Source organism: Leptopilina heterotoma, unplaced genomic scaffold, assembly GCF_015476425.1.
Source record: "Leptopilina heterotoma isolate Lh14 unplaced genomic scaffold, ASM1547642v1 Lhet_12, whole genome shotgun sequence".
Taxonomy (NCBI): domain Eukaryota; kingdom Metazoa; phylum Arthropoda; class Insecta; order Hymenoptera; family Figitidae; genus Leptopilina; species Leptopilina heterotoma.
The window spans coordinates 484,209-510,566 of record NW_025110837.1 but is presented as its reverse complement, the minus strand read 5'-3'; the positions used below and the strand labels follow the sequence as shown (position 1 = coordinate 510,566).

Here is a 26,358-nt window from a genome sequence, read left to right as displayed (position 1 = left end):
GAAAATTTTGACTTCGTTTCACCTTTTATCTCCATTTACAATAACAATCGCCATCGATCCATTCCGAGAGATTATTTCATCGATCCTACGGCTCGATTTCAACGGAACAGTAAGTATTCTACGTTCGGAACTTGTACGTCGTTGGAAGTTTCCGGGTCATTTTTCTCAGCTAGTATATGGTACGGCTTGCGAGGGCTCGCCTTTAAGCAGTCGCGACCAGTTGGGGGCTACCTTCGGTTCTTCCGGCAGATGGACAAGTTCCTTGATCTTCCATGGAAATAGGGAGGATAACCATCAATCGTCGTCAACGGGAGAGAAATCGGAGAGAAAAGAACACAGAGAAGATTTCCAACGCATTGTCCAACTTTTCACGAAATACAATTTCCCGGGTTTCGGAAGGTCATCGACGATCGCGGGTTGGGTTTCCACAGCGAATTGAGTTCCTTGTCCAAGGCGTATTAGAATAAATTGTTACTTCAGGAAGCCGAGTTTCGCGCAAAATACGAGGCTCTGGAACGTCACCACCGAATCGAAATTATTCGGCTCTTGAAACGGAAGACAGAGTTACCGAAGATCGCCGTGAAGGAGACACAGACGGAAGTTAAAAATTTCCCTCAACCCATCGAGGAGACAGCGGAAGTAGAATCTCCCGGGAGAGTGGATTTGGAGGATAATGAGCCTGCGTTGGAAGATAGTCCTTTGATCGCTCTACAACCAGTGGAAGAATTATTATTATTATTAATTATTATTATTTTATATTATTATTTTAATTATTATTATTACTCCTGAAAAATCCTCTGCGTCAGACGATAAATTGCCCCAGTTCGAAGTGGAAGATTGCATAGACCGTGAGGTCTTCCCCGTTGCCCCCCACTTCACGATTATCGCCACGCGTGGGGAAGCCAGTGAGAAGGATCCACCCGGGACCACCACCTAAGTAGATTAGAGCGCGACGGACTCTTTTCAAAACCCGCGTTCCCTCGCCAAAAAAATTAACTGTCAGAGTTCATCAACTCTTACGAAAAAATAATAAGGAAAACGCTTCCGGTCGTCTCAATAAATGTAGAATCGCCTCGCAGGTAGTTCTTACTCCCACTAAAATTTTTGATTTAAAACAGTTTAAAAGAGTAATGAGAGTGCACACGAAATTCCTTATATTTTTCGTCGTTTTTGTTCAATTCACGTTCATCTGGATTTTTTGGTCATTTGTGATTGTCAGCTGGTTGTGTTTCGTCAACTGTCTATGTCGAAATTCGAAAAATCTAGTTAGATATTTAATCTAAGAAATTTTGCCTTTTTAAACGGGAATCGAAAAAGTTGAATTAAATCGATATAAATTTCAATTTATTTTTTAACAAAATGATAGTTTATTCTACGAGGGGGTGTTGATTTTTGACTTCAGTTGTGTGGAGGATTTGATATTGAATTAATAAAGATTTATCAACGAAAATTTTGTGTAGTGATTATTATTGAAGGATCAACAAGTAGTTGCAGATTGGTGATTATTTTGACTTGGACAAAAGTCGTGTTTCAAAGGAACAAAGTTTCCCATTTGACTATTGTTTTTGTTAGTTTTTCAATGTAAAATTAACTAGTGAAAAATTTCACTTGTAATTACAATAAAAAAATTAAAATTTTTTTACTTATTACATGTGCCTATTTGGACATGTATTACACATGTAAATATACGAGGAAAATTTTTTTAAACGTGTAATAATTTTTTCTCGTGTATTTACATGTGTAGTTACACGTGTAAAAACTTTTCGTCGTGTATTTACATGTGTCCAAATCTACACGTGTTTATTTTCAATAGGGTGGCGTTTTGAAAATTTATATTACTACACGTTAATTTTTGAATATTTTAACCCTTTAAATTTTCTTTAACCCCTTCGCAGTCAAGACCAAAATCTGATAAGTGAGCTCAAAATATGAACAACTTTTTAGAAAACTAAAATTTGAGAAAACGAGTACACTATTGTATTGTGTTGAGATCGGCAAAAATTGAACCTCCTATTTGTATAACTCGATCTAGGCACCATTCACAGTCTCTGAAACTCCGGTTAAGAATATTTGTGAAGCTATCTCTTAGTTAATTTGAAGGTTACCAATTCAACTCGCACCGGATACATTTGATTCGGACTGCCTACCACACAGATCTGTGCAAGCCGGAGGTAAGTATAAATCGTGGTCTCAGTTCTAATAGGCTCTTCATTATTTTGGTTTCATCGATGATAAGTAGATTTGTTGGCAGTGTGACGAAGGTATTTTGAAGATCACTTGTCGCATTTACTGGTATCTTAAATAGACAAGAAGATATTAATCTTGTTTGCAGTTGGTAAATAAACACTGACACTGGATGGAAATTTCTTTCGGTAACGGAGAAAACGCATGTTTTAGGTGGATTAACATAATAAAAAAGGTAAATGAAACAGTAAAAGGAAATTGTATTAGTAGGATTTTTATTTTTTTAAATAGCTTCTTTAATGCCGGGTTAGCATACTTGAATTAGCTATTTTATTTTTCTATTCATTGAATAGAAAAGACATCCCAGTTAGAAGTAAGGAATTAATAAGAATTCGAAATTTTTAATTCTTTTGAATTCCGTTTGTGACCAATTCTTTTCATTTTCATTTGGAGAAGCCGGAAAGAAGCTAAGCTTATTCTTTTGAATACCGATTTAATATTTTAAGCGGAAAAAAAATTTGTCGGTTTGAAGATTTGAACCCTCAAGTTTCATTGTCGGAGACAAACATCTTGTCCGCTCAGCTTTTTTAACTGCACTATGACTACCGAATTTTAGAAGCACTTATCTGAAAGTGTTGCAAACTTCAAAGGAATTAAAAAATTACAAAATATTAAAACGGAATAGACAGAAATTAAACTTACCGAGTATCACACAGTATTTCGGAATTCACAAAAATTCAAAAATTATAGAAATATTAAAACGGAATTGATTGGAATTCACTTTCAAGAAATCTTTGCCTCAAAAAGGAATACGTAGGAATTGGACAGAAACGGAATTCAAAAAAATTGATAATTTAACATTTTCTGTAAAAAGTTAAAAATTTTAAATTCTTCTCAATTCCTTACTTCTTACTGGGTTAGTACAAAATATCCTAGATAACCCAAGTTACTACAAGAATGATGATACCGCGACAAGAACTTCTTAAAATCGAACTGATGATAGCTTTGTGTGGAGTGACAATAAGCTAATTACAGGTTGACTTGCATCTTGTAAACTAATCGGCAAAGTCTTAGTCATCAATTATTTCAAGCAAATCCAAAAGTTACTCTATTTCGTTAATAAATTTATTTGTTATCAGATATAAAAAGTAGAATGAGAAAGTGAAATGTGGAGAGTGATAAATAGAATTCGAAAAGTAAAATGCAGAATGTAACAAGTGAAGTGAGGAAAATGAAAAGTGAAATGAAAAAACGCTGCTTAATTCCATGGCGTGATCTAGAGCTACGAAGATCGTTCATTGAATCCGGAATGGATTTGAACAAAATTTCGGAAACAAATTTTGAAATAAGATGAAGTCCCCTAATTTTTTATGGCAACTTCGACACCCTATTTTTTGGGAGGTGAAGAATAATAAATTACCTGAAGAATACCTGAAGAATCATCTTTGAGGTGTTTCTGACTCTTGCACGGTAACGTTTACAAGAAGTTTGTAGCCTTGCTTATGATGATATAGATGATGCAAATCAGTCCAATAATCTCACTTACTGGTGATACTGAAGTAAGAAATTTATTGCCACCTAGCCACTTCTTGATTGGTGATTATGTCTGTTCCTCAACCTTTGTTACCCAATGATAGTAAAATGGACAAGCACAGGCCAAATCTTAAAATAGTCTCCTATTTTTTATTTCTTAATAAAAGAAATGGATCCATCACTTTTTGAATCATCAATGACGTTGGTTCTTTATACTCCATGTTTACTTTAATCAGTTGATTTGGATATCCCTAGGATGTTCTTAATATATTTCAGGACATCCCTGGTACATCCTACAGATATAATAGTTTCCGGATATCCTTACTCTCTAAATCTGAATTAGCAAAACTTAACTATTTCACAGCGATAAGTATACAACTAATTTCAAAAAGCGTATATAAGCTAATTAATCAGTGAAATTTCTCTGATTATTTAATGAAATTTCACTAATTCACAGCGCATATATGCTAATTTTAATCAGTTGTATACTTTTCGCTACTTAAGATTTAGAGAGTAAGACATCTGTAGGATATCCTAAATATCCAGATGCTATTAGGGTGTTCATTAAGAATATTAATAGGTAGTTTAAGTTATAGATGCTGAACCTGCTTCTTTATTTACGCATCTACATTAAATAAAATCGTACATAGTACATCTGTGCTCAATTTTATTTGAGACAAGTTTTGTATTAAAATTATGAATATTATCAAGTGTTTTATTTGAGGACATAATTAATTTGACAAAGGTTGTCAACTTTTCTACTAATAATTTGTAACTATTTATTAAATGCATTATATTTATAATAAGAAATATAAATTGAATTGGTATTTGTTTTAAAAATAAGAACTAAAATTACTTTATTCTATTAGATCATGATGTGTTTTAACATATTTAGTCGTAGTGAAACATTTAAATGCTTAGTATAATCAAGCAACATTGTATTATCAAACATAAATACATGGAAATAATTAGTATTTTAGTACAATTAGAATTTTTGGTAAAAAATGTATGTATATCATTAATTAATAATTTCCAAATTTAATTAAGGAAGTGACACAATCAATCATTGTATTTAAAATTATAATTTTTTATCTAATATGGAAAAACACTATAACCAGTTTTTCAATTAAGTTTTAAGAATCACAATAAAATAAGTTATAAAAGTATAGTAAATTTCCGTGCACTATTTCGAAGTCAAAAAAAGAATACTTTATATCCGTATTCATTTGATAAAAATTAGAGCTGTACAAAAAGCTCGAAAAGCCGAACCGAGTCCGAGCCGAGTCTATGTATCAAGTACTCGAAATTTTCGAGTACTCCAGTGAATTCAAGTACTCGATTAGATTCTAGCTTTTAAATTACAAAAAAAAATATTAATAAGTAGAAAATTTCGAATTTATGCGGTATATTGAATCAATTAACTAAATAAGTATTAGAACAGTATTTTAATTTTCTCTAAAACTCGAATTTACTCAAGAGCTTCGAGCTTTTGGCACAGCTCTAATAAAAATTATCCAATTTTTATTTAATATAAGATATTAAAATTTTCTGCTACAAGTACTGGACAATATATTTAAAAATAATATAACTTTAACAATACATTAAAAGGGGAGCTATAGGAGATAGCAAAAAAAACTTATTAATAATAAGTTTGCGTAGCCATGATACCAAAACTTTTTTGAAAATTAAATATAAAATAAGTTTGGTACGGAGCAAATGTATTCATCCTGTTGTACTTCGAGATAAACCGAAATATTTTTCACATTTTTAGTGGGTATTGCACGAAGACCTCTTTCAAAATCAACCATCTTTTTGAGGTAAGGATAAAGATTTTGACATGCATTTTCTGTAACGAAGACTTGTACAATAGCGAATTCTTTTTCTAGTTGCTCATCGACAATGAATTGTTTAATTTTTACAAATGAACCATCAATTAGTTCTGCATAACTATTATCAGAATGATTGTTTTTCTCAACGTTAACAGAAAATAGACACTTGGATTTCACCATTTTTTTATAAGATACAGCTTTTGATGTCAATTGCAGTTTATTGATCCAATTTATATTTGCTGCCTTTGGTGATCCAAAATATCTGCTTGATGTTATTTTACAGGTCTTCTGTGTACTTTTGTTTTCTAAATTAAAACAGTATTTTTTTACACGGGCTGATGATTTTGGAAGTATAATATTTGATAAAAGTGAATCACTTTGGGACATCGAAAGTTTTCTACAAATTTGATGAGTAACACCATTAGCAGAGTTAATCATTCGTAATATTTTTCCATTGCCCGCTTCAAATGCAAAAGCATTATGAGCCCATGATGGACCCCAATTTGTCAGTGACTTAGGCCTATGCCACAGCTGATGAACATTAAACGTCATAGCTGCTTTCGAGTAGTTTGGTTCTATGTCTACTATAAATCGTTTTAATAATTCCTCATTTCGTTCTATATCTGTTTTAGTTATAGAAGTTTTTTGTGATATATAAAATGCCTCCACGAATTGTGCCCAATGAGTCAGTAACTTTATACTTAAAAATAATTGCATAATCGGTATGCTGTAAAACAAAATCCAATTTTCCCACTCTTTAGCCTTCCAGTATGCTCTATCAGTTATAGATCTTGTTAGTCGCATAGTTTGGTGAGGAACTGAAAACGATTCTAGTAGATTGTCTATTGTTGTTAAATCTTTACGAGACAACTTTCTAATCCAGATGTTTGTAAATTGTGCTCCTACACCCAACCGCTCACAGTGCATATCTTCGGGGACAAACCCATCTATCATTTTAAAATTTTGTAGAAGATTTAATGGTGTAACGTGCCGAACACCATATGCATGCTCTTCTTCTTCTTCTTCTTCTTCGTCTTCTTTCTCTCCGACATCTTCTTCCTCTTCTTGTTCATGTCCTTGATTTTGTTCTTGTCCTTCATTAACTTCTTCCATGACATCTTGAACAGTTTCAGTTGACGGTCCATTTATCAAGTATTCTAAGCAATTTAAAAAGTTATCTTCGTTCCGTTCTTCAGGCACTTTTTTCATAATTGGAAATTTCACACAACCACCTGTGTTTGCTTTATTCCGAATATATTTTCCTTTCTGTAGACACCAATTGCAAGGATAATAGGAATTGTGCGGTCCTACGCCCTGCATAGAATACCGGGCCACTGAATCTACACTGCAACATATTGCAAATGGTCTAATCAAACGTGCTTCTCCTTGTATGACGCATTCCACTCTCGAATCTGTAAGTTCATTCATTTGGTCAACGTATCCTTTCAAAAAAACGTTCATATTTGGTTTAGATTTTCCAAACCACAACGCAGCGACAATTGTTTCCTTTGTTCTAACTTCGAACGGTAACTCGTTTATCATTAATTGAATTGGATAAATTGAAGTATTGCTACTTTCAAACACAGGTGCTCCATCACAATTGAAGGTGAAAGTCACATACTGATGTTTATCTTCAGGGGGCAAACTTTGAACGAAATCTGAATAGGCTCTCCCATCATAAATATCACTAAAAATGTCGGTTTCCTGAATTCTATCTTGCATAACATGATTATAATAATTATCATTGCGTTCTAGGCAACTTTTAACATTGTTTTTAATATCAAACGTTGCATAGAAGTTTGTAAAATTTTTACCGTTTACAGAAAATTTTTCCTTACAAAATTCACACTCTTTTTGAATGCACGAACGATTAAATGTACCTGCATAATTCTGACATTCGGGACAAATGGCATGATATATTACAAATTTTGACGAGAAAAATAGTTTATCGATGAAATAACCAGTATCTGGTAAAACATTTGTAGTGAAAATGCAATTCACTGCCTTAAATAATTCTACTACAGCTGTATGCGTTAATTCATTTACAACAGCGAATTTTAAAAACATGAGCAAAAGCTCTCCTTGACTCACTGCTACTGGCGTACAGATCGTGTCTAAAATGTGTGGAGATTGTAATGTCTCGAATAATTTATTGTGATTGACAGCATCGTTCTCTAAACTTATGGAAATGTCATCAGCATCATTAACAGCAATGTCATTATCATCAATTTCATTAATGCTTTCGTTTTCTGAATCATCAGGAAGGTCATTTATATTGTCAACATCCATATTGCTATTGTGGATTTGATTGTCCATAGACGATTCGCAAGCTGCACTTGAAACAATCTAAAAATAATTATTTTTTATTCTTGATAATCATTATAATAAAAAAATCTATTTTTATTTTAATATTAATCCAAGTTTAAATATACACTGAGAAAAATTCATGACACATTTTCAACTACATCTCCTTAGTAGAGTATAAATTATAATAATAAAAACTACTTTTTCACTTAGTCTGACTATTTTTGCATACTTATTTTAACTATTTTATCTAGTTAAAAATTATTAATTCAATTAAAGTAAATTTGTAGCTCTTGTAACTGCAGGTATGTTATAGAAGTAACTACAGAAAGTAGTAAATTCTACTGCTCAAAGTAGTACAATAGACTCCAATGACAGTTTAAATGTAAACTGAAGTGTAATTATGTAGTTATTGATTCAGACGGAAGTCTAAAGTTAACTGTCGGAAGAATTAACGGTCTTTACTACGTGCATAAAACTAAGGGTAGTTTCCCCGAGTTGGCATCGTTGGTTCAATTTATTGATGATCATTCTAGATAGGGAGAAATACGTTTCCTGAGGCTGAAGGATGAAGTTCCCGCTGCGACGAAAGAAGTACTTAATTTTTTTGAAACTCATACAGGAAAATAGGTGAAATGCTTCAGGTCGGATAACGGGCGTCAATACATTAACGAGACCATGGATTCTTTTCTGAAAGATCGAGGAATATCGCGTCATACAACTGTTTCGCATAATCCGGAACAAAACAGGATTTCCAAGAGAGAAAACAGCACCATCGTCGAAATGGCGCATTGTTTAATTCTTCAATCAGGAGAAGGAGGTATCCTTCCAGTGGCGGATCCAGGGGGTATGGGTGCTTGTCCCCCCAAGAGTTGGATATTTCTGTGAGATAGAAAGAGATAACATTATGTTGATTTAATTTTTTTGAATGGATAGCCCCCCAAAAAAAGGTCTCAATGAACCCGACCTGTCGATAGAGCATGTTGAAGTGGCTTGGTGCCAAAAGTGCCTAGTCTACGGACACTTAACCCGAACCTGCAAAGGCTCCTACAGAAGTAAAAACTGCCGGAGATGCGGCGGGCAGGGCCATCTCGCGAAGAGCTGTGTCGAAAAGCCGAAGTGCCTTACGTACTTGGACCTGGGGACGCCAGAAACGGACCATGATTCCGGAAAGAGAGCATGCCCAGTTTACAGGGATGAACTGCAAAAGCTTAAAAGGGCAAATCCTTAAAGTTTTTGCAGGTCAACCTGCAAACAAGTAAGGATGCACAGGTGCTCCTAATGCAAACAGCAAGGGAAAATGAGGTCGATATCCTGTTCTGCAGTGAGCAGTATCAAGGAAGCGACCTCACCCCTTAATATCAGGATAAGGCGAAGAGAGCCGCCTTAAACCTGTTGACAAGTTCCTGGAGACGAGCAGTGGGTTCGTGTGGATAGAGGTGGATAATATACGTATGTATAGCTGCTACTTCTCACCCAACGACCCACTGACCAACTTCGAAGCCAATATAGAAGACCTAGAAGCGAGCCTTACAGAATCCAGGCTAGATGTCATCATGACTGGCGATTTTAACGCAAAGTCGCCAGAGTGGGGTGAGACGAGACTCGACAAGAGAGGAATTCTAATTGGGGAAATGATCTCCAGGAACGACTTATTAGTGGTAAACCGTGCAAATAGATGGACGTTCAGACGAGGTGCGATCGGATCGATTATAGGTCTATCGATCGCATCGTCTAAAATAATAAGCTGCAAAAGCGAATGGCGGGTCTCTGAGAAATATGCTGCAAGTGACCACCAGTAGGGGAATGTTGTCATAAATTGACTCTTTTTTGACTCTTGTCCATAACTTTAGTTTAAATAATAATTTAGATTACTGTCATTAATAGTTTAAAAGGTTGAATAAAAAGGAAACTTTTTCCATGATTGATAAGTTGATAAATAAAAAACAAACAAATTGCGGGCATTTTGAAAAAAAAATAAAAATGTAGTCATATTTGGCCACTGTAGTCATAGTTGGACACTTTTGAAAATCAGCAAGAAAAAAGGATATTATGACCCAATCAGGTGTATTTTATGTCTTATTTATTTTTATTGTGTCAAACAAAACTTACAATTGAACTTTTACAAAACAAAATTAATCAGATTCGCAATTTTGACAAATAAAATAACTTTTTGTCATTTTCGCACACTTAAGGTGGACGTCTCGTTTACATTCAATACATGCAACGGAGTTATTGCGGATAAGTGTCGTGGCATTGTTTGTAAACATATTATGCAAAAGTCCTAATCTTCTTCATGATTATCGCTGATTTATATTAGAGAGTACAGGTGTCCAACTATAACAACATAAAGTGTCCAAATATGACGACAAGTGCCATAATCCTATCGCACAACGTCATAACCAAACTATTCAAATAATCAACAATTTCTCTTATCATTTTCTTGCGTGGAAACTACTTAACGTATTTGTATGCTTACATTGTCGATGACATGTTTTTACTCAGAGTTATGTCACGTTTTTTGCATGTTCTTTAAAACTTTTTTTGGCACTTTCAGGCCTCTGCGCCAACAAAACATGAAAATAAATAGTTCCTAAATGTGCCGTGACATGAAAAGCTTTCCGTAACGAAAACAAAACATTCCACGCTCGCATACAGATGGCGCTGCTAGTATAATGTAAAATATTGGAAGTGTCCGAGTATGACGACCGTCCAAGTATGACAACATTCCCCTACATTGAGTTCTCATTCTCGATGGGCGACACACGGAGTGGAAAAAGACAGGTAGTTCCTAGTCGCAAAACCTCCTCGTGGAACATTTAGAGACTCGACAAGGAGAAGTTTGGCCGGTCCTTAAGAGAAGCCCTCTTAATTGAGAACTTGGGCTGGGTGAAGAGGCCGAGGAGTATGGATGGGGAGATGCGAGCCATGAAGAACATGATAGTCACCGCTTGCAATGCGTCAATGCCACGTCGCAAAGGCGCCTTTCCTATGAAAAAATCCTTGCACTCGTGGTCAGAGGAGCTGGCCTCCTTGAGAAAGGAATGTCTCAAAGCAAGAAGGACATATACCCGATCTAAGGGAGATCCCTTGCTGAAAAAGGCTTTCAAGGAGGCGAAAAAAAACCTCAAAAAAGAGATCCGCAAGTCGCGACGCCGTAGCTGGAAGGACCTAATCGAGGAAGTCGATAAGGACCCATGGGGTCTGGCTATTAAAATCGTTACTAAGAAATTAGTGACGAGGCAAAAGACCCACGGTCTGGACAATCCCGATTGGGTTAGACAGATAATAAAGTCTTTGTTTCCTCCTGCGGAGCCATACCTTAGGATGGACTGGAGTTCCTGCAAAGTCCAAGAGGAAGAACTTTTCACACTTAGTGAATTGAAAAGCGCAGGCAAAAGATTGAAAGAAGATAAGGCGCCTTGAATCGATGGCTCTCCCTCTTGACCGGAGAGAATCGTCTGTCTGATCACCAATTTGGTTTCCGTAAAGGCAAGTCTACAGTTGATGCCATCCAGGCAGTAGTGGACATAGCCAAAGCAGGAAAAATAAATTGGGACCAGAAAAGAAGAAGAGCTTCTGCGCGTTGGTAACAATGGATCTGCCCGAAGGTGCGTTGATCATCGGCTTTGCGGACGACGCGTTGTTCGTGTGCACTGCCGAAAGTGAGGAAGCTCTTGGGACATTGGTGAACGATTGTCTGCTACTAGCAAAAAGCTGGCTGGATACCAGAGGTCTTGAAATGGCCCTGGAAAAGACCGAGGCACTGCTGGTCACAGACAGCTCCCACGAATCGTGATAGACGGATTCGAGGTCAAGTGGAGTAAACAACTTAAATATCTTGGTGTGGAGTTGGATGGGAGATTAAACTTCCACCACCACATGGCTACGGCGTCAAATAAGGCGATCGAGTGTGCGGCTAATCTTTTACGGTTAATGCCAAATGTAGGCGGATTCTGTGAACAAAAAAGACGACCGTTGGCGAGTGTCGCCCATGCTAAAATGCTTTATTCAGCACCAGCCTGGGCCCATCCCTGAGGAGTAAGAGATGTGTGATCATCTGTGAGAAGATACCGTCGGCGCAGACATCGATAACAACGCGTATCATCTCTGCGTATAAAACGGTATCTACGAGTGCTGTGCAGGTCCTTGCAAGGTTTCCGCCAGCAGATATTTTGGCAAGAGAAAGGGAGGAAATCTTTCTCTTTTCTAAAGAAAGAAATTCCTCAGAAGGAAGTTAGAAGAGGAAGTTAGACCTAGCAAGGGCCTGATCCGCAAAGAAGCGAGGCGCAGGCTCATAGACACATGGATAAATAGGAAACAAGGCCAGGTTTCCTATTACATGACGCAAGCGTTTACAGGGCACGGGTGTTTTAACGCGTACCTGTATCGCTTTAAATTACGCGAAGATGAGGTGTGTGCGTACTGACAGTTCGCTGTGGACAACGCTGATGACCCAGTCAGAAGAAAATTGGCGGTATGTCAAGAACTTTATAATCTCGGTTATGTCGAGAAAAGAACTCGACGGCCGCCAAAAAAGCGTAATTTAATCAGCTTTTAAATTTGTTTCGTCCCGTATTATCTTAATTTATTCTGTGTTTTATTTGTCCTTATACAATTTTAATTTATTTTTGTGATTTTTATTTGTCCTTATACAATTTTTAATTTGTTCTGTGATTTATTTGTCCTTATACAATTTTAATTTTTAACTTCATATATCTATATACTTTATACGTTTCTGTTTTTTGTACCCGCTTATTATTATATCTTTTGACTTTTTACACTTTTTAGCATTTTTTTTATTGCTGTGCTGTAAATTCCGCTTAGACTTTGAAATAGTTTTAATTTATTAACTATGGACGCAGGAGAACCGCAGACAAAGAACAAGGTCGCAGCAGCGAAAGAGTTGGAGAGACACCCTCGAAGGCTAAAGTCTTACGATAGTTCCGAGGGAGGGTAAAGGGCTCCAAAAGAAGGGTTACGGGTCTTAGTGGATCGGGCTGGCAGTAGGTCGCCTACGAAAGGAATTCTTTAATTTTAAAGTATGAAGTACCCTTTCAATCATCTTGCAAGAAATATATGTTACTTTTGAAATGACAATTATTTTATAGAAAAAAAATAGCAGTTGTGCAAAAAAAATTTCGACCAAAAAAAATGTTTAAAAAAAAAAGATTTTTTTACTGTCTTTTTACTGACTTGTCTTACAAGAATTTGGTCGACAATTTTTTTTATCAACTGCTCATATTGTATTGACCAAAAAAATTGTTTCATGAAATAGGTCAAAATTATTTTCTAAATATGGACCCAATCCAGAAGGGGATTGGGTTTTTTACATGCTTATACTGCTACGGCCTTTTAATGATAACGAAATAATATTAATAATAGAAAAGGGAACTGTTTTAACTACCGTTATTGAAACTAACGAGTATGTTACAGAAATTTAATCGATTAAAAAAGAGATAACTAAAGACGATTTAGCTGAGGGTATACTTGTTAGCGAAGAATAGTTCTACGAATTACTGACACTTATCAACGATTACAAAATTAGTGTCGCGTTGGATATGACAGAACTCGGTTGTACACACGTAATACAAATGGACATAGTAGAAAAACTAGTTGTGGATCTGGTTTACGCGAAACCATATCTTATAAACACCAAGAAAAGAAATTAAATTAAAAAAAGGTAGCCTAGTTAAAGAGAAATAAAACAGTCATCGAATCAATGTCTTCGTATGCAAGTTCGTGCATTTTTATACAAAAACTTGACGGAACGTTTAGACTAATTGTTGACTATGATAAATTAAACGCGAGCACAGTTAGATTAAACTTAACTTCACCTAACGTAGATGACGGCATGGAGTAATTAAATGATACTATCATTTTTGAGATCCTTGATTTAAAACAAGGTTGTTTACAAATTCGTCTGACGAAGAGGGCTTTTCGACTATCTTCATCACGCAGACTGAGACCAGTCAATTTTTAAAGAGACTGTATTTGGAGTTATAAACGCACCGTATGGTATGATCTTGACGTACTTTGGCAATATTTTAGTACATGCAAAATCGTGGAGGGAGTTATTAACGAAATTAATCCGAAACAATATTTAAAGTTATGAAAGACGCTGGCTTCACATTCAATTTAAAGAAGTGAAAATTCAGAATAGTTCAGGTAAATTATTTAAGGTATACAATCATTAAAGATAGCCTTATTCTCGCATCGAAAAATGTTAAAGCAATTCGAATTTCTCACTCCGAAAACCGTTCACGGTTTAGCCAGTTTCTTCCGTTGGTTTATTCCGAGAGGTTTCTCCTTAAGATTCCGTTAGATTCACTTCAAATTGCTTGACAGATATTCACAAATTCATGCGATATTTATCGGTTTACCTAGTTTCTTACATACGCGTTTAGTGACAGACTTTCACGAAATTTAACTTAATTATAGTTCTGTAGAAACAGAGTATGACAAGATCTGAATTAGAATAATCCAGCATTTCATGAGTGAAAAACCCCTCGCTTTATTCCCGGATTCACAAAAATAGCAACACCAATTATCGAGCTGTTTAGAAAAGACGCCTTTTCTCGGGCTCAGTCGAAGATTTAGATGACATTTCAGACCTAGCTTTTCGGTTACCGGCGACAAAATTGTTATATACCATCTAAGCGAAACATTATTGGCGCGAAAAATTTGTATTTTTGAAAAGGAAGAAAAATCACTTACGCTACATGAAAAGGGTGAATTTAACGTTTATGTTTTACCATTTTTACATCTGGATCACTTAGGTCCCTTTGTAACTTTGACTCGCCGAAATATTTACAAATTATTGTAGATGGACAAAATTTTGACAATCAGGGCATGGAAAGCACAACCGACGCTGCACTCGAACCTAAGCTCCTGCGTGAGTCAGACGATGGTTATGCTTTTCAGGCCCCCAATTATACACGGTACGAAACATAAAATCCTTTACGACTGTTAGCAAAATTTGATGAATTTGTAAATCGTCTTATCGCGCCTGATCGTTTTATAATTGACAGGGACACATGTTTCACCTCGGACACGTTTAAAAACTTAACTTTTGTAAACGTCACGGAATTAAAATTACGTATAATTTGACAGAACACGCCTAGCCAATGGTCAAGTGGAAAGAACATAAGTCAGACAATCCTGACAACTCTACAGATATGCTTCGACAATTTCAAAGGTCGTCTTTGAGAAAAAAGAGCTATGACGAGGGTAGCAAGGATTCAGAAAATTCTTATCATGATGATATTACTGTATGCAAGTCTGCGAAAAATAGGAAGCATGAAAAAAAGCGAGAGATACCAAAGAGACAATAGTTTCTGAAAATTTGGTGTTTAGGCTAGGGGTTTAAAAAGCTAATTAATGTTGATTGTATAGTATGCGAGGTTGTATGTGTAAGAATGAATGACGATTAGATTAACTCGAACGATAGGAAAAAGACCATTTACATCTGACAGTGGAAATATGAAATATATAGTGCGAATAGCAGCTCCGCACCCAAAAGCAATAAGAAATTAAGTTCCGCAATAAACATATACGTTTTCTTTCATAAAGAATTTTTTCCAAAAATGGCTTAGGTGGTCTACTTAAGGTGACATTACCCTAAACAATAATAATTATAACAAAAGTATTGGCAAAATATAAATATTTTTTTCTACGATAAAATTGTAATATTATTTTGGTGTGATATTTTTGAATCTTAATTATCTAATTTTTGCTACAATTCATAATATTTTCATTCATTAGCAAATAAAGATTTGCACGTTTTACTCTGAAAACTTTCAATCTAGTTAAAAAATGTGAATAAAAAGTAATAGTGTGGGTTGCTACTATGCCGCAAAGGGTTGTAAGTTTTCTATTTCTACTTAAAAAAATAAAAGACAAATATATGACAAGAAATGCCACATTTAATTACATAATGCATATTTCTTCTGTCAAAATAATAATATTGTCAATACGTTAATTTAAACATGATGTCAATTAATAAAAATTTGAAATTAATTTGAATTAAATTAATTTCTTGAAATTTGTACAACAATATTATTTAAATATTTAATATGTTTTAGAATATTTGTTTTTATGAGAAAATCATATTAATTTACTTCATTTTCATGGAATGATTCTGTTTCCAAATCCATAACATCGTCTGGTTGACATTGCCAAATCTTTTTCTGTAATACAATTCATATGTTAAATCTATCGAATGTATATGTAGATATCCACATGAAAAGGGCTTATTTTGTCAGTTCTAGGTTTCAGGATAATCACAATTTAGTAATTTTAGAGAAAAATCTTAATTTTTTATTATTAATCTACATGTTTTGATAAGTCAAATCATGTGGTTTTCATTAAATTATCATTAATTTAAGTGTTAGAAAATTTAAAACCAATTGGTTTTTCATCTTTAAGGTGCCCTGGACCAAACAATTCCTGTTGTGATAAATGATTTTACCAAGTTAAAAATTTCTATGAAAAAACATGTCAGATCCTATTTTAATTAAAAGCATACAAATAGTCTCTAAACTTTTTGAATTTCGTAAAAATTACAAATAATAACAACAATTTAAAAAGTTGTCAACTATGGAATAAAAAAATATATGAAAATAAATTTACTGAAATTTATTTACTTAAAATAGAAAATTTTTTCGGATTTTTCTTTAATTTTAAAAATAGAAAAATGTTACAGAAAAATAAAATAAAAAAATTAATTAATTTAATTGTTTAATAAATAAGTTGTATTAGGAATAAAATTTACAACAAGCTACCATAGATCTCTACTTTGCAACCTGTAAATTGTAATACTTCTATTCCTCAATACATGTGTCAAGAAAATGTTCTTAACCAATCGTAAATAACCTTTTAAGAAATACGACTAATCTACTACTCTGATTGGTCAAAATATTTAATCTAGTAACTTTTATTTTACGAATGTATGCATCCCGATACCATAAGATTTCAGTCTATAGTCAGCGTGAAAATTGGAATTGGAGAATCACCTTTAAACGAGTTCTAGTAATTCGTCACGACCCATCTCTGTAGATTTGTCAACATTGACACACTCAAAGTAAGGTTTTGATTGTTTGAATTATTTTGATTATTTCTTTATTTAAATTAAATATATTTATTACTTGAATTTATATAAAAATTGAAGAATCATAAACAAGAATTTATTTGAAACAGAGAAACGGACTGATTTCGAGAACAAATAAGAAAAGAAAAATTGGTTAAAATATATAAAGGTATAAAAATTAATAGGTTAAAGAATAATTTTAAGTATATAATTTTATATTAATTCAATCAATTAATTAAAATATAACATTTCAAAATGTTTAAAATTGAAATTGACTAATTTTATGAAAGGGTTAAATAAATTTTTCTATTTGTGTTTTGAAAACATAATGTGAATTAGTAGTTTGGAAATTTAAATATTTGAGTTTTAGAGTTTAAATTTTTAAATTTAATATAAATAACTTTATTTAGCCTCTCATGTAGTGTTGTCAATAAATGCAATTTTTGGGGAAATAAACAAACCAAATAGTTGTAAGATGATGATCGTGGTATTTCCTCTTCCTCGTTATCCAACCATAATTTATACATTGTTTTTTTTCTCTTCCTGGGAATATCCTTTCTTCCATTTTCATTTTGCGACATTATTTTATATTTCCCTTCTTTTTATATTTTTGAAAGAAAATAAACAAACATAATTTATTGTATCTGTCAATTTTACATATACATACTTCAGTATAAGCATGTCAGATTGACAGGTATAATTCTTTTTTTTCATTTGCAATTTTCAAAACATACGAAATTCCTCAAACGCGTTTCTATAGATACTGTTTTCAAATATTTAAAAGTAAATATTTAAACTTAAATATTTTTAATATATTTGCAATTTAGAAAATAAATAAAATGTACGCATACGTTCGTTTTCAAGAGGATAATTTTTTTTTCACTTGTAACGTGAAAAATATTAAAGGTTTAGTGAATTCAAAATACATACCTGGAAAATTATACAAGGTTAAATGGACAGATGGCGAGTATTATCAAGCTAAAATCATTTTTATGGAAGGTAAAATTGAATGATCTGTTTTTCTTTTTAAATATTCGAAATTATTTATTAACTGAAATTACAACCCTTTTTGGAATACAAAATTTTTAAAGAACCTATTTTTGAAGCAGCTTAAAAGTAATAATAGAAAACCATCTTCGAAATATTTTCGAAAAAAATGAAATGTATGTACTAAAAAAATAATTTTCATTGCTGTCATCTGAAAGTCATAAAATTGAAATTAAGTTACATTAGATAGTGTTAAATTTTTCCTTATTATAATCTGAGAAGACGTCGACATATTATTAACATACTTTCTAGTTTTTAACATTTGAAAATGAAATTATTAATTGAGTGAAAAATATCTTTCCTTTCCAAATTATCAAAATTTTAGTTTTGAACAAAAGTTAATTATTTTTTTATTAATTATCACACAAATAAGCGTAATAAGTTTATCCTTTTGATTTCTGTTTAACCTCAATCTTCTAAAAATTTACATTTATTTGACTTTTAAAAATGTAAAAAATTTGAAAGTAATTCAAAGTAAAATTTTGCAAAAGATAACAATTTTACATATATTCATGTCATTGTTACTCAGATGTTTTACAGTTACCAAATTTTTCTGTTAAATATATTTTTATTATCAGTTATTTTTTTCAAAGGGCTCAAATAATATTTTTAAATTAAACTCGGAACATATTACAATAATAATTAACCTCACAGTAAATCGTGAGGTATTAAAAAGTGTTGCAGATTAAATTAACACCAAAAAAGATTAAAATAATCAATTTTGGTGTTATTTTTGGTCTTTATAATAATTAAAGATGACCAAGTAATAAAATCATTACTTTATATTATAAGAATATTATACTTCTTCAAAATTATTTTCATTATTTCAATTCAATTATTATTATCAAAAAATTTTAACTACAATTTTACTTTATATCAATTATTTTTAATAATTTTCGAAAAAATTATTTGGTAATTTTCAAATCCATTTGTTTACAATAAAATAAAAACTTCAAATAATATAAAAGAAAATTCAATTAAACTTTTTCAAAAAGATTAATTTTAAAATTCAATTATTTCTAAAAATTCACGCTATATTGCTTTTAATATTCAATTATAATCTAAAATTTTAACTGAATTTCATTTTTATGAAATGAAAATCAATTTTTATTAGAAAATTCTACAAGAAGTTAATTATTTAAATGCAAAAGTAAATAATTTATTGAATAATTGAATGTTTCTCAAAATTCAATTCTCATAAAGAATTTTAGCAACAATTTTTAAATAATTGAATTCTTTTTGTCGAATTTTATTAAAACTTGCATTAACATAATTACTTTTTTTCAAGGAATTCAATTATAATTGTATGGAAAATAATTGAAACGCTGCGATGAGTTTTATGAGAATTTTCAAATTCATTTGTTTACAATTCCATTTTACAAAATTTTAATTATTCGGAAATTCTGCAATTAAATATATATTGAAAAATAAAACCTTGAAATAATTTCAATAAAAATCCTATTAAACTTTTAAAAAGAATTAATTCTACAGAATTTTTTGTCAAAAATATGAAAAATTAAGAATTTTAATGATTTTAGTTTGAAACTTTTTCAAAATTTAATTATTTCTAAAAATCCACGTTATAATGCTTTTAATTTTTAATTATAATCTAAAATTTTAACTGAAATTCATTTTTAAAACCATTTTTATTAGTAAATTCTACGAGAATTCAATTATTTAAATACAAAAATACATAATTTATTAATTTCATGTTTCTTGAAATTAAATTCTCATAAAAAATGTTATCAACAAATTTTTTTAAAAATTAAATCTTTTGGACGAATTTTAATAAAATTTTTAAGAATAATTACATTTTTGGAGGAATTCGATTAAAATTGAATTAAAAATAATGGAAATTATGCAATGAGTTTTATTATTTATGAAAATAATTGAATTCCTAAAAGAATTTTATTACTTATAAAAATAATTGAATCCCTGTAAAAAAGTTATTATTTATGAAAATAATTGAATTATTGCGAGGAAATTTATTTAAAAATTTGTAAATAATTGAATTCCTGTAAAAAATATTATTATTTATGAACATAATTGAATGTTTGCGTAAAATTGTATTCAATTTTTTTTTAATAATGGAATTCTTCTGTAAATCGTATCGTCTGTCGATAGGGTCATTTCCCCAATCAGCATCTGTGAATCCTCGTAGACCATGATCGTCCTTCGTAAAGATGAGTTTTCGATCGATTGTTCCCTTCAAATATCGTAGAATTCTCTTGGCGGATTCCCAATGTTTTTGTCCATAGTTGTTGTTGAACTGACTCAAGGCGTTGACAGAATGAGCGATATCAGGACGATACGAGTACTAGTTGCGATATACATTAAACCGCCGATGAGTTCTCTGAAAGGCAGTGATTCATTTTTCTCATTTTCAGTAGGGGTTTCAAGTTTCATACCTGTAGCCAATGGGGTCTTCACAGGTTTACACTGACTCATGTTGAATTTGGCCAAAAGATCCTTGATGTATCCACTTTGACTCAGTGAGATTTTGTCGTCACTTTGCTCGATTTGAATACCAAGGCAATAATTGATATTTTCGTTGTCCGTTATTTTGAAGTTCGATGAGAGTTTTCTTTTGATTGCGTTGATTCGCTAAGGATCGGTAGATGAAAGTAAGATATCGTCCACGTAAATTAACATGTAGGTTCGGTGATTTCCCTGGATATCCACGTAGAAACACGGATCCGAGTTCGTCGCTTTTAAATTAATTGACTCCAAAATCTTGTGTAATTTTGCATGCCACTGACGTCCGGCTTGACGCAATCCGTAGATGGCCTTTTGTAGTTTGCAAACTTTGTCTCCTGAACAAAGGTCAGTCATCATGTGTTTTGCTTTGTCGATAATTTCTTTATTTTTGTCCGTCTCAATGATTTTTCTTAGGGCTTCTTTTAACAAATCTGGTTTTCTCATGTATATTTCCGTGTCGATATCTCCATGAAGATATGCTCAGGTCACATCCAGTTGTGAAATTTTTAAATTGTATTTTGATAAAAGAGCCATAAACAATCGAAAAGATTCCATTCGAGCTACCGGAGCAAATGTTTCGAAAAAGTCGATGCCAGGTCGCTGAGAAAAACCTTGAGCGACGTCTCTGGCTTTTCGTCTGCTCAAAGATCCGTCAGAATTGTATTTGTTACGTAAGACAATTCTACTTCCAATGATCTTTTCGTCAACTGGCTTCTCTACCAACTTCCAAGTATCGTTTATGATCAGGGTCCGAATTTCATCACAATATGGTATTTACAGCGTCGTCAAATCCTAAAAACGGAGGTTCACTTCCAAATGAAGAGTCTGTGCTTGTTTGTCTTAGGAAATCTAATGAAAGATGGTTTGTCGTTTAAAGATGATTCGGTGTCTATTTCTCCTGGAAGTTCAAGAATTGGAGGTTGATGATTGTCCATTGAATTCGGTGGATTGAGATTTATCTCGAATTATTTGGGTTTTTCGATTTTTGTAATCCTTTTCTCCTTGACAATAGTGTTATCGAAGTCTTTTGGATAAAAATCTTCAAACAATGAATCGGATGTTGTGAATTCCGTAATTTGACATCTCTGGATAGGATTATTTTTCTGCTTTTAGGAGACCAGATGCGATAAGCTTTTGACTGATCGGAGTAACCCATGAAAATTCCCTCGATGCCACGTGGATCGAACTTTCCTTTGTTCGGTGTCTTGTCGAAGAAAAATACTTTATTTCTGAAAATTCGAAAATACGAGATGTTTGGGCGTTTTCTGGTCCATATTTCATATGGAGTCCCTTTAGTGATTCCTTTGTTTGGACATCTTTTTTTGACGTGATTTGCAGCATTGATGGCTTCTGCCCAAAAACTGTATGGTACACCTGATTCGATCATAAGGCAACGTGCAGCTTCGACCAGAGTTCTGTTTTTCCGTTCAGCTACGCCGTTTTGTTGTGGCGTATACGGAACTGTCAGTCGATGGTGAAATCCTTCGTTTTTCAAAAAATCGTTCATCTTTAGATTTTCAAACTCGCGACCGCTGTCACTTTGGATGGCTTTGATCCGTTTCCCGGTTTGATTTTCCACGAACTTTTTATACTCGATGAACATATTGACAGCTTCACTTTTATTTTTTAAGAAATAAACACTGCACCATCTGCTATAATCGTCGATGAACGTTATGAAATATCGCGCATTACCAATAGAATCAATTCTCACTGGTCAACAAATGTCCATGTGAATCAATTCCAATAATTCTGACGACGAATTTTCACTATCACTGAAAGGAACACTAGACAGTTTTCCAGATAAACACTTATTGCACTTGCTCGAATTTGCTGGTATGTCGAATATTAAACCGTCAACGCATTCACTTTTAAGTATATTAGTCATGTATTTTGAATTTAAGTGTCCGAGTCGAGAGTGACAGATTTCGAAGTCACTTTTGATTTTATCGGTCTCAGATATCGCACAAGAAATTTTATTATTTCCACAGAGGAAAAATAAGTCACCGACTCGATCAGCTGTGAGAAGAGTCTGACCGGTGTTGTTCTTGACGATCGCGCACTTTTTATTAAATGTCACTTCATTTCCGTTCTCTACTATTTTAGCGACTGAAATCAAATTTGTCCTTAAGTACGGTACGTAAAGTGTGTCTTTTAACATCACTTTCGTATTTGCATCGTTTGAAATTTCAAATAAAACGTCGCCTTTAGCTTTTACTTCGGTCGTATTTTTGCTGGCTAGTTTTAAATCACATGTTTTAGTAGTTACGTTCACTAAAGCACTTTTGTCGTTGCAAAGATGTGCAGTGCACCCACTATCGATGCACCAAAGATCAACAGAAGAATTAACTTCGTTTTCGACGAGAAAACAGTGAGTCGTTTCACAATTATTAGCACACTGAGAGAAGACCGAGACGTAATAGTTCCCGCTAGACGTCGCTATGAGCTACTCTGCTTGTCGTGTTTGAGTTGTTCCGAATCGGGTGCTGAGACTCCCCAATCCAGTCAAACATTGTTCTCGCATGTGAGAAAGCAACTGGTGGCAAAAACTGAAAGTTCTGCGTAATCTCGCTTCAGGACGTTCCACGTTTCGCATCGGGGCTTGAGACATCCCGATTCGAGGGTTCACATAAAAACATTCAAAAGTACAACTCAAGGCTCGCACGGGACGTATTAGTTCCCGGACTTCTCTCAGTGCAGTTTAATTTTGTTTTCTTTTGAGAAAACATTCGGATACTTTATGTCCTTTTTTATTACAAAAACTACGCTTAAATTTCGGTCTCGGTTTAAACGAATTTGATTCACCTTCGTTGTCACGATTTTCGACTGCGTTTTCGCGATTACGGAATTTCGATTTCTTTGGAAATTTGTATTTGTTTTTCACAAACATCGCGGCACCACTGTCCGTCGTTTCACAATTTTGCATCCTGGCGGTGTATTCTTCAACTATCTTGATTTTCAAGGTTTCCGGATCAGGTAGAGAATCTCGTGTCTCGATGGCACAGCAAAATTTTCGAATTTACTAGGGAGCCTGTATAAGAGTAGAACTGATAAGAGATCACCGCTGATGTCGACTTCCTTCGATTGCAATTTGTCGACTGCGTCGAAAAATTCTGACAAATGTTGTTTCACATCATCGCCATCTTGCATTTTGTGTAAAATTAAACATTTTAATAAGGTTGCTTTACAAGCAGGGCCTTTTGATGCATAGATTGATTTTAGCTTCGTCCATACCGCATTAGATGTTATGCACCCTTTTATTTGCTTAAGTTCTGAAGGACTTATACAAAGAATCAACTCCGCTCTCGCCTTCCGATCGGCTTGAGTCCACGCTTTATTCGCGATTTGGGACATGCGCAATGCCTCGCCATCTCCGGTTACTTCAGGTTCCTTGGTTTCACCCGATACGTAAGTCCAGGTGTCGCTTCTGGTGAAAAGGGCTTCGGCTTGGATTTGCCACGTATCGTAGTTATCCCGTGATAACATTTCGAGTCGCGTCGTGTTCGAGCAGTGCGCCATTTTTTTAGGCTATGCGTTCACGGACTTTGCGGTTCAACGAAAATAGTTAAAAATCACGAAACACTGGTACTATTTACTCGGTCGCGAATAGTTCCCGGTTCCTGGGCCCATAACCTGTTGGGCGTAGAGGAAAATAAAGCGATTTGATGTTAGCAAATAATAAGTGAATTTACCATTGGTAAGAAAACCATCGATGTTTCTTATTTTATGGAACATGTCGAATAAAGAGCCAAATTCTAACGAGGGATAAACGACTCTTCAACTGATATGACTCGTAAAACAAGAATTAAATTCTTGTAAGGGTCATACCGCTCGTTGCTGATTGAAATAAAAAAAGAATTATCTTAATATTGATTTAACAAAATTATTCATGTTTTGAATAATTGAATTCAAAAATCAGTGAAAGTCTGGGAAATTCTAATTAAAATCTTTGTGACAACACTGAATTAAATAAACGACTTTTTCCTATTTTTAACAGACAAAGCACCTTTTTTGTGCCTTTCAGTCGATCCGAGGCCTAAATGTATGATTAACAAGATTTAATAAATATTATTCCTAGTCATTCTGGAAATATTTACGAAGCAATTAGTTTTTATAACTTGATTTTCAACCCTCTACTTACACAAGTGACCGTTATCGATAGAAAACGACAATTCGATTGCCTGATAGGGACTATGGGAATTATATTCAAAAGCGCTAGAGTAGGGATAAGGTAGCGTAGGCAGAGGGTTAATGGAAATTCAGAATATATTTTTATCAGAATAGTTCTAAATAACACTCAACTTTCTTAATAATCAGGATGTCCAGCGGTCAAAGAACTCATGGAAAAGTCAGGGATAAGTTATTAAATTTCATTCAAAATCAGGGAAATTTCAATAAATTTATAAAAAATTAAAAATTTTATAATCTAACAAGTCCTAACTCTTTTTTATTACTGGGGTCATTCATATATTATGTGATAGATATTTTAGGTATTTTAGATCCCCTCTTCCCCTGCGTGATTCATTTTCTATAGTTTAGTATTCGATATCAAAATAGTTATCCAGGTATATCGGAATAAAAAGAGAAAAAAAGCAATTATTTAGTAACATTTTATAAAACATGAAAAAAGAAAAAAAAGGTTTTTCTGATGAATTTTTGTGTAAATTTCCAAAATTTTCTTTTAGAATTAATTCTACTTTGAAATAGAAATAAGATGTATTTTGTAGTTCAAAATTCTGGAAAGTCAAAAAATGAACAAGAATGTAATAACCGTTTAGTTTACATCCTAAATTTTAATAATTTTCTTTTGTATTTATTTGATGCTTAGAGTAGTACGGGGTGAAGCAGCCAATTGCTTCTTATTTCTGCATAACTTTTTCAAACAGTGAGCCATTGATAATTTAGAGTGCTTATGGTCGTTTACTTTAGATGCTAAAAGATAGGCGTTATTGCTGCAGCAGTTTAGCAGTGGCACTATCATTTATGAAAAACAGAATTTTGGATGTAACTTTTTTAAGAGTTATTTTTGTGATTTTAGTTAATTTTAGTTACACGAATAAAATTCATGTAAGTGTTTTTTAATGCAGAATTTAGTGCTGAAGACGATGGTGTAAATGAAATTGCGATATTTTTAGTATTACGGGTTTTGTGAAGGTTTTCTTGAAAAAAGTACCTACTCTTGGGGTTAGATAGCCAACGCTTTCCTTAAGAAGTGAAATTAAATTTAATTAATGTTAGGGTAATGTCACCTTGAGTGGACCGCCTAAGCTTTTTTTCTAAAAAATTCTTTATGAAAGCAAATTAATCGGAGGTTTCTATTCTAAGCTTTAGTTTGGATCCCTAGACAAGTGTAACCCTGAGTGGACCACTCCTAAAAAATTGTAAAAGTTGTTATAAGTGAAACCATTTTTAATAATTTTGGCACATATCATATCAATATCTCAAAAAAATTAATAAAGAACATAAAACATAGTTTCAAAACAATTTATTGTCAATTTATATCCATAAAAATGGTAAACTGACATTAAAAATATAAAAAACAGGCAGTCCACTCATGTTTATAAACAGTGGTCCACTCATGGTGACATGCAACTTTTTATGGCAGCCACCACAATTTTTTCTTGAGTCAAAATAATCACTTAATTAAAATAAGACAATCAATTTCAATGTTCAAAGTAGTAGGGAAAAAATAAGTTACCTTTTAAAACTTAAATCTTACACTACTTTTACACTTCCGAATCACTTTGCTCATTGTAAGAGCGACTTCTTTTTTGGTTTGTGTTCTTAAAAATTTGTTACATCAAACGATAACGTATATGATTATCGCGGAACTTAATTTCTTACGGTTTCTAGGTGCGGTGCTGCTATTCGCACTATTTATTTCACGTTTCCGCTGTC

The 26,358-nt window shown here is 33.3% G+C and overlaps 1 protein-coding gene across 1 annotated transcript; it reads right to left on the bottom strand.

Moving 5' to 3' along the window:
• Positions 1 to 5,402: 5,402 nt before the first annotated feature.
• LOC122509849 lies at positions 5,403 to 26,171 on the bottom strand. Its single transcript, XM_043624126.1, has 3 exons — positions 26,159 to 26,171; positions 15,971 to 16,039; positions 5,403 to 7,892 (listed from the first exon to the last, which is right to left on the bottom strand). The coding sequence occupies exons 2-3, from the start codon at positions 16,004 to 16,006 to the stop codon at positions 5,403 to 5,405; spliced, it is 2,526 nt and encodes an 841-aa protein (XP_043480061.1). The 5' UTR covers positions 16,007 to 16,039; positions 26,159 to 26,171.
• Positions 26,172 to 26,358: the final 187 nt, after the last annotated feature.

What these genes read in the sequence shown, in the direction of transcription:
- LOC122509849 (XM_043624126.1), bottom strand. Translation starts at nt 16,006, where the DNA reads ATGGATTTGGAAACAGAATCATTCCATGAAAATGAA. An exon ending in AATCATTCCATGAAAATGAA is followed by an intron (nt 7,893 to 15,970) that starts GTAAATTAATAT and finishes AATTATTTTTAG; the next exon opens with ATTGTTTCAAGTGCAGCTTG.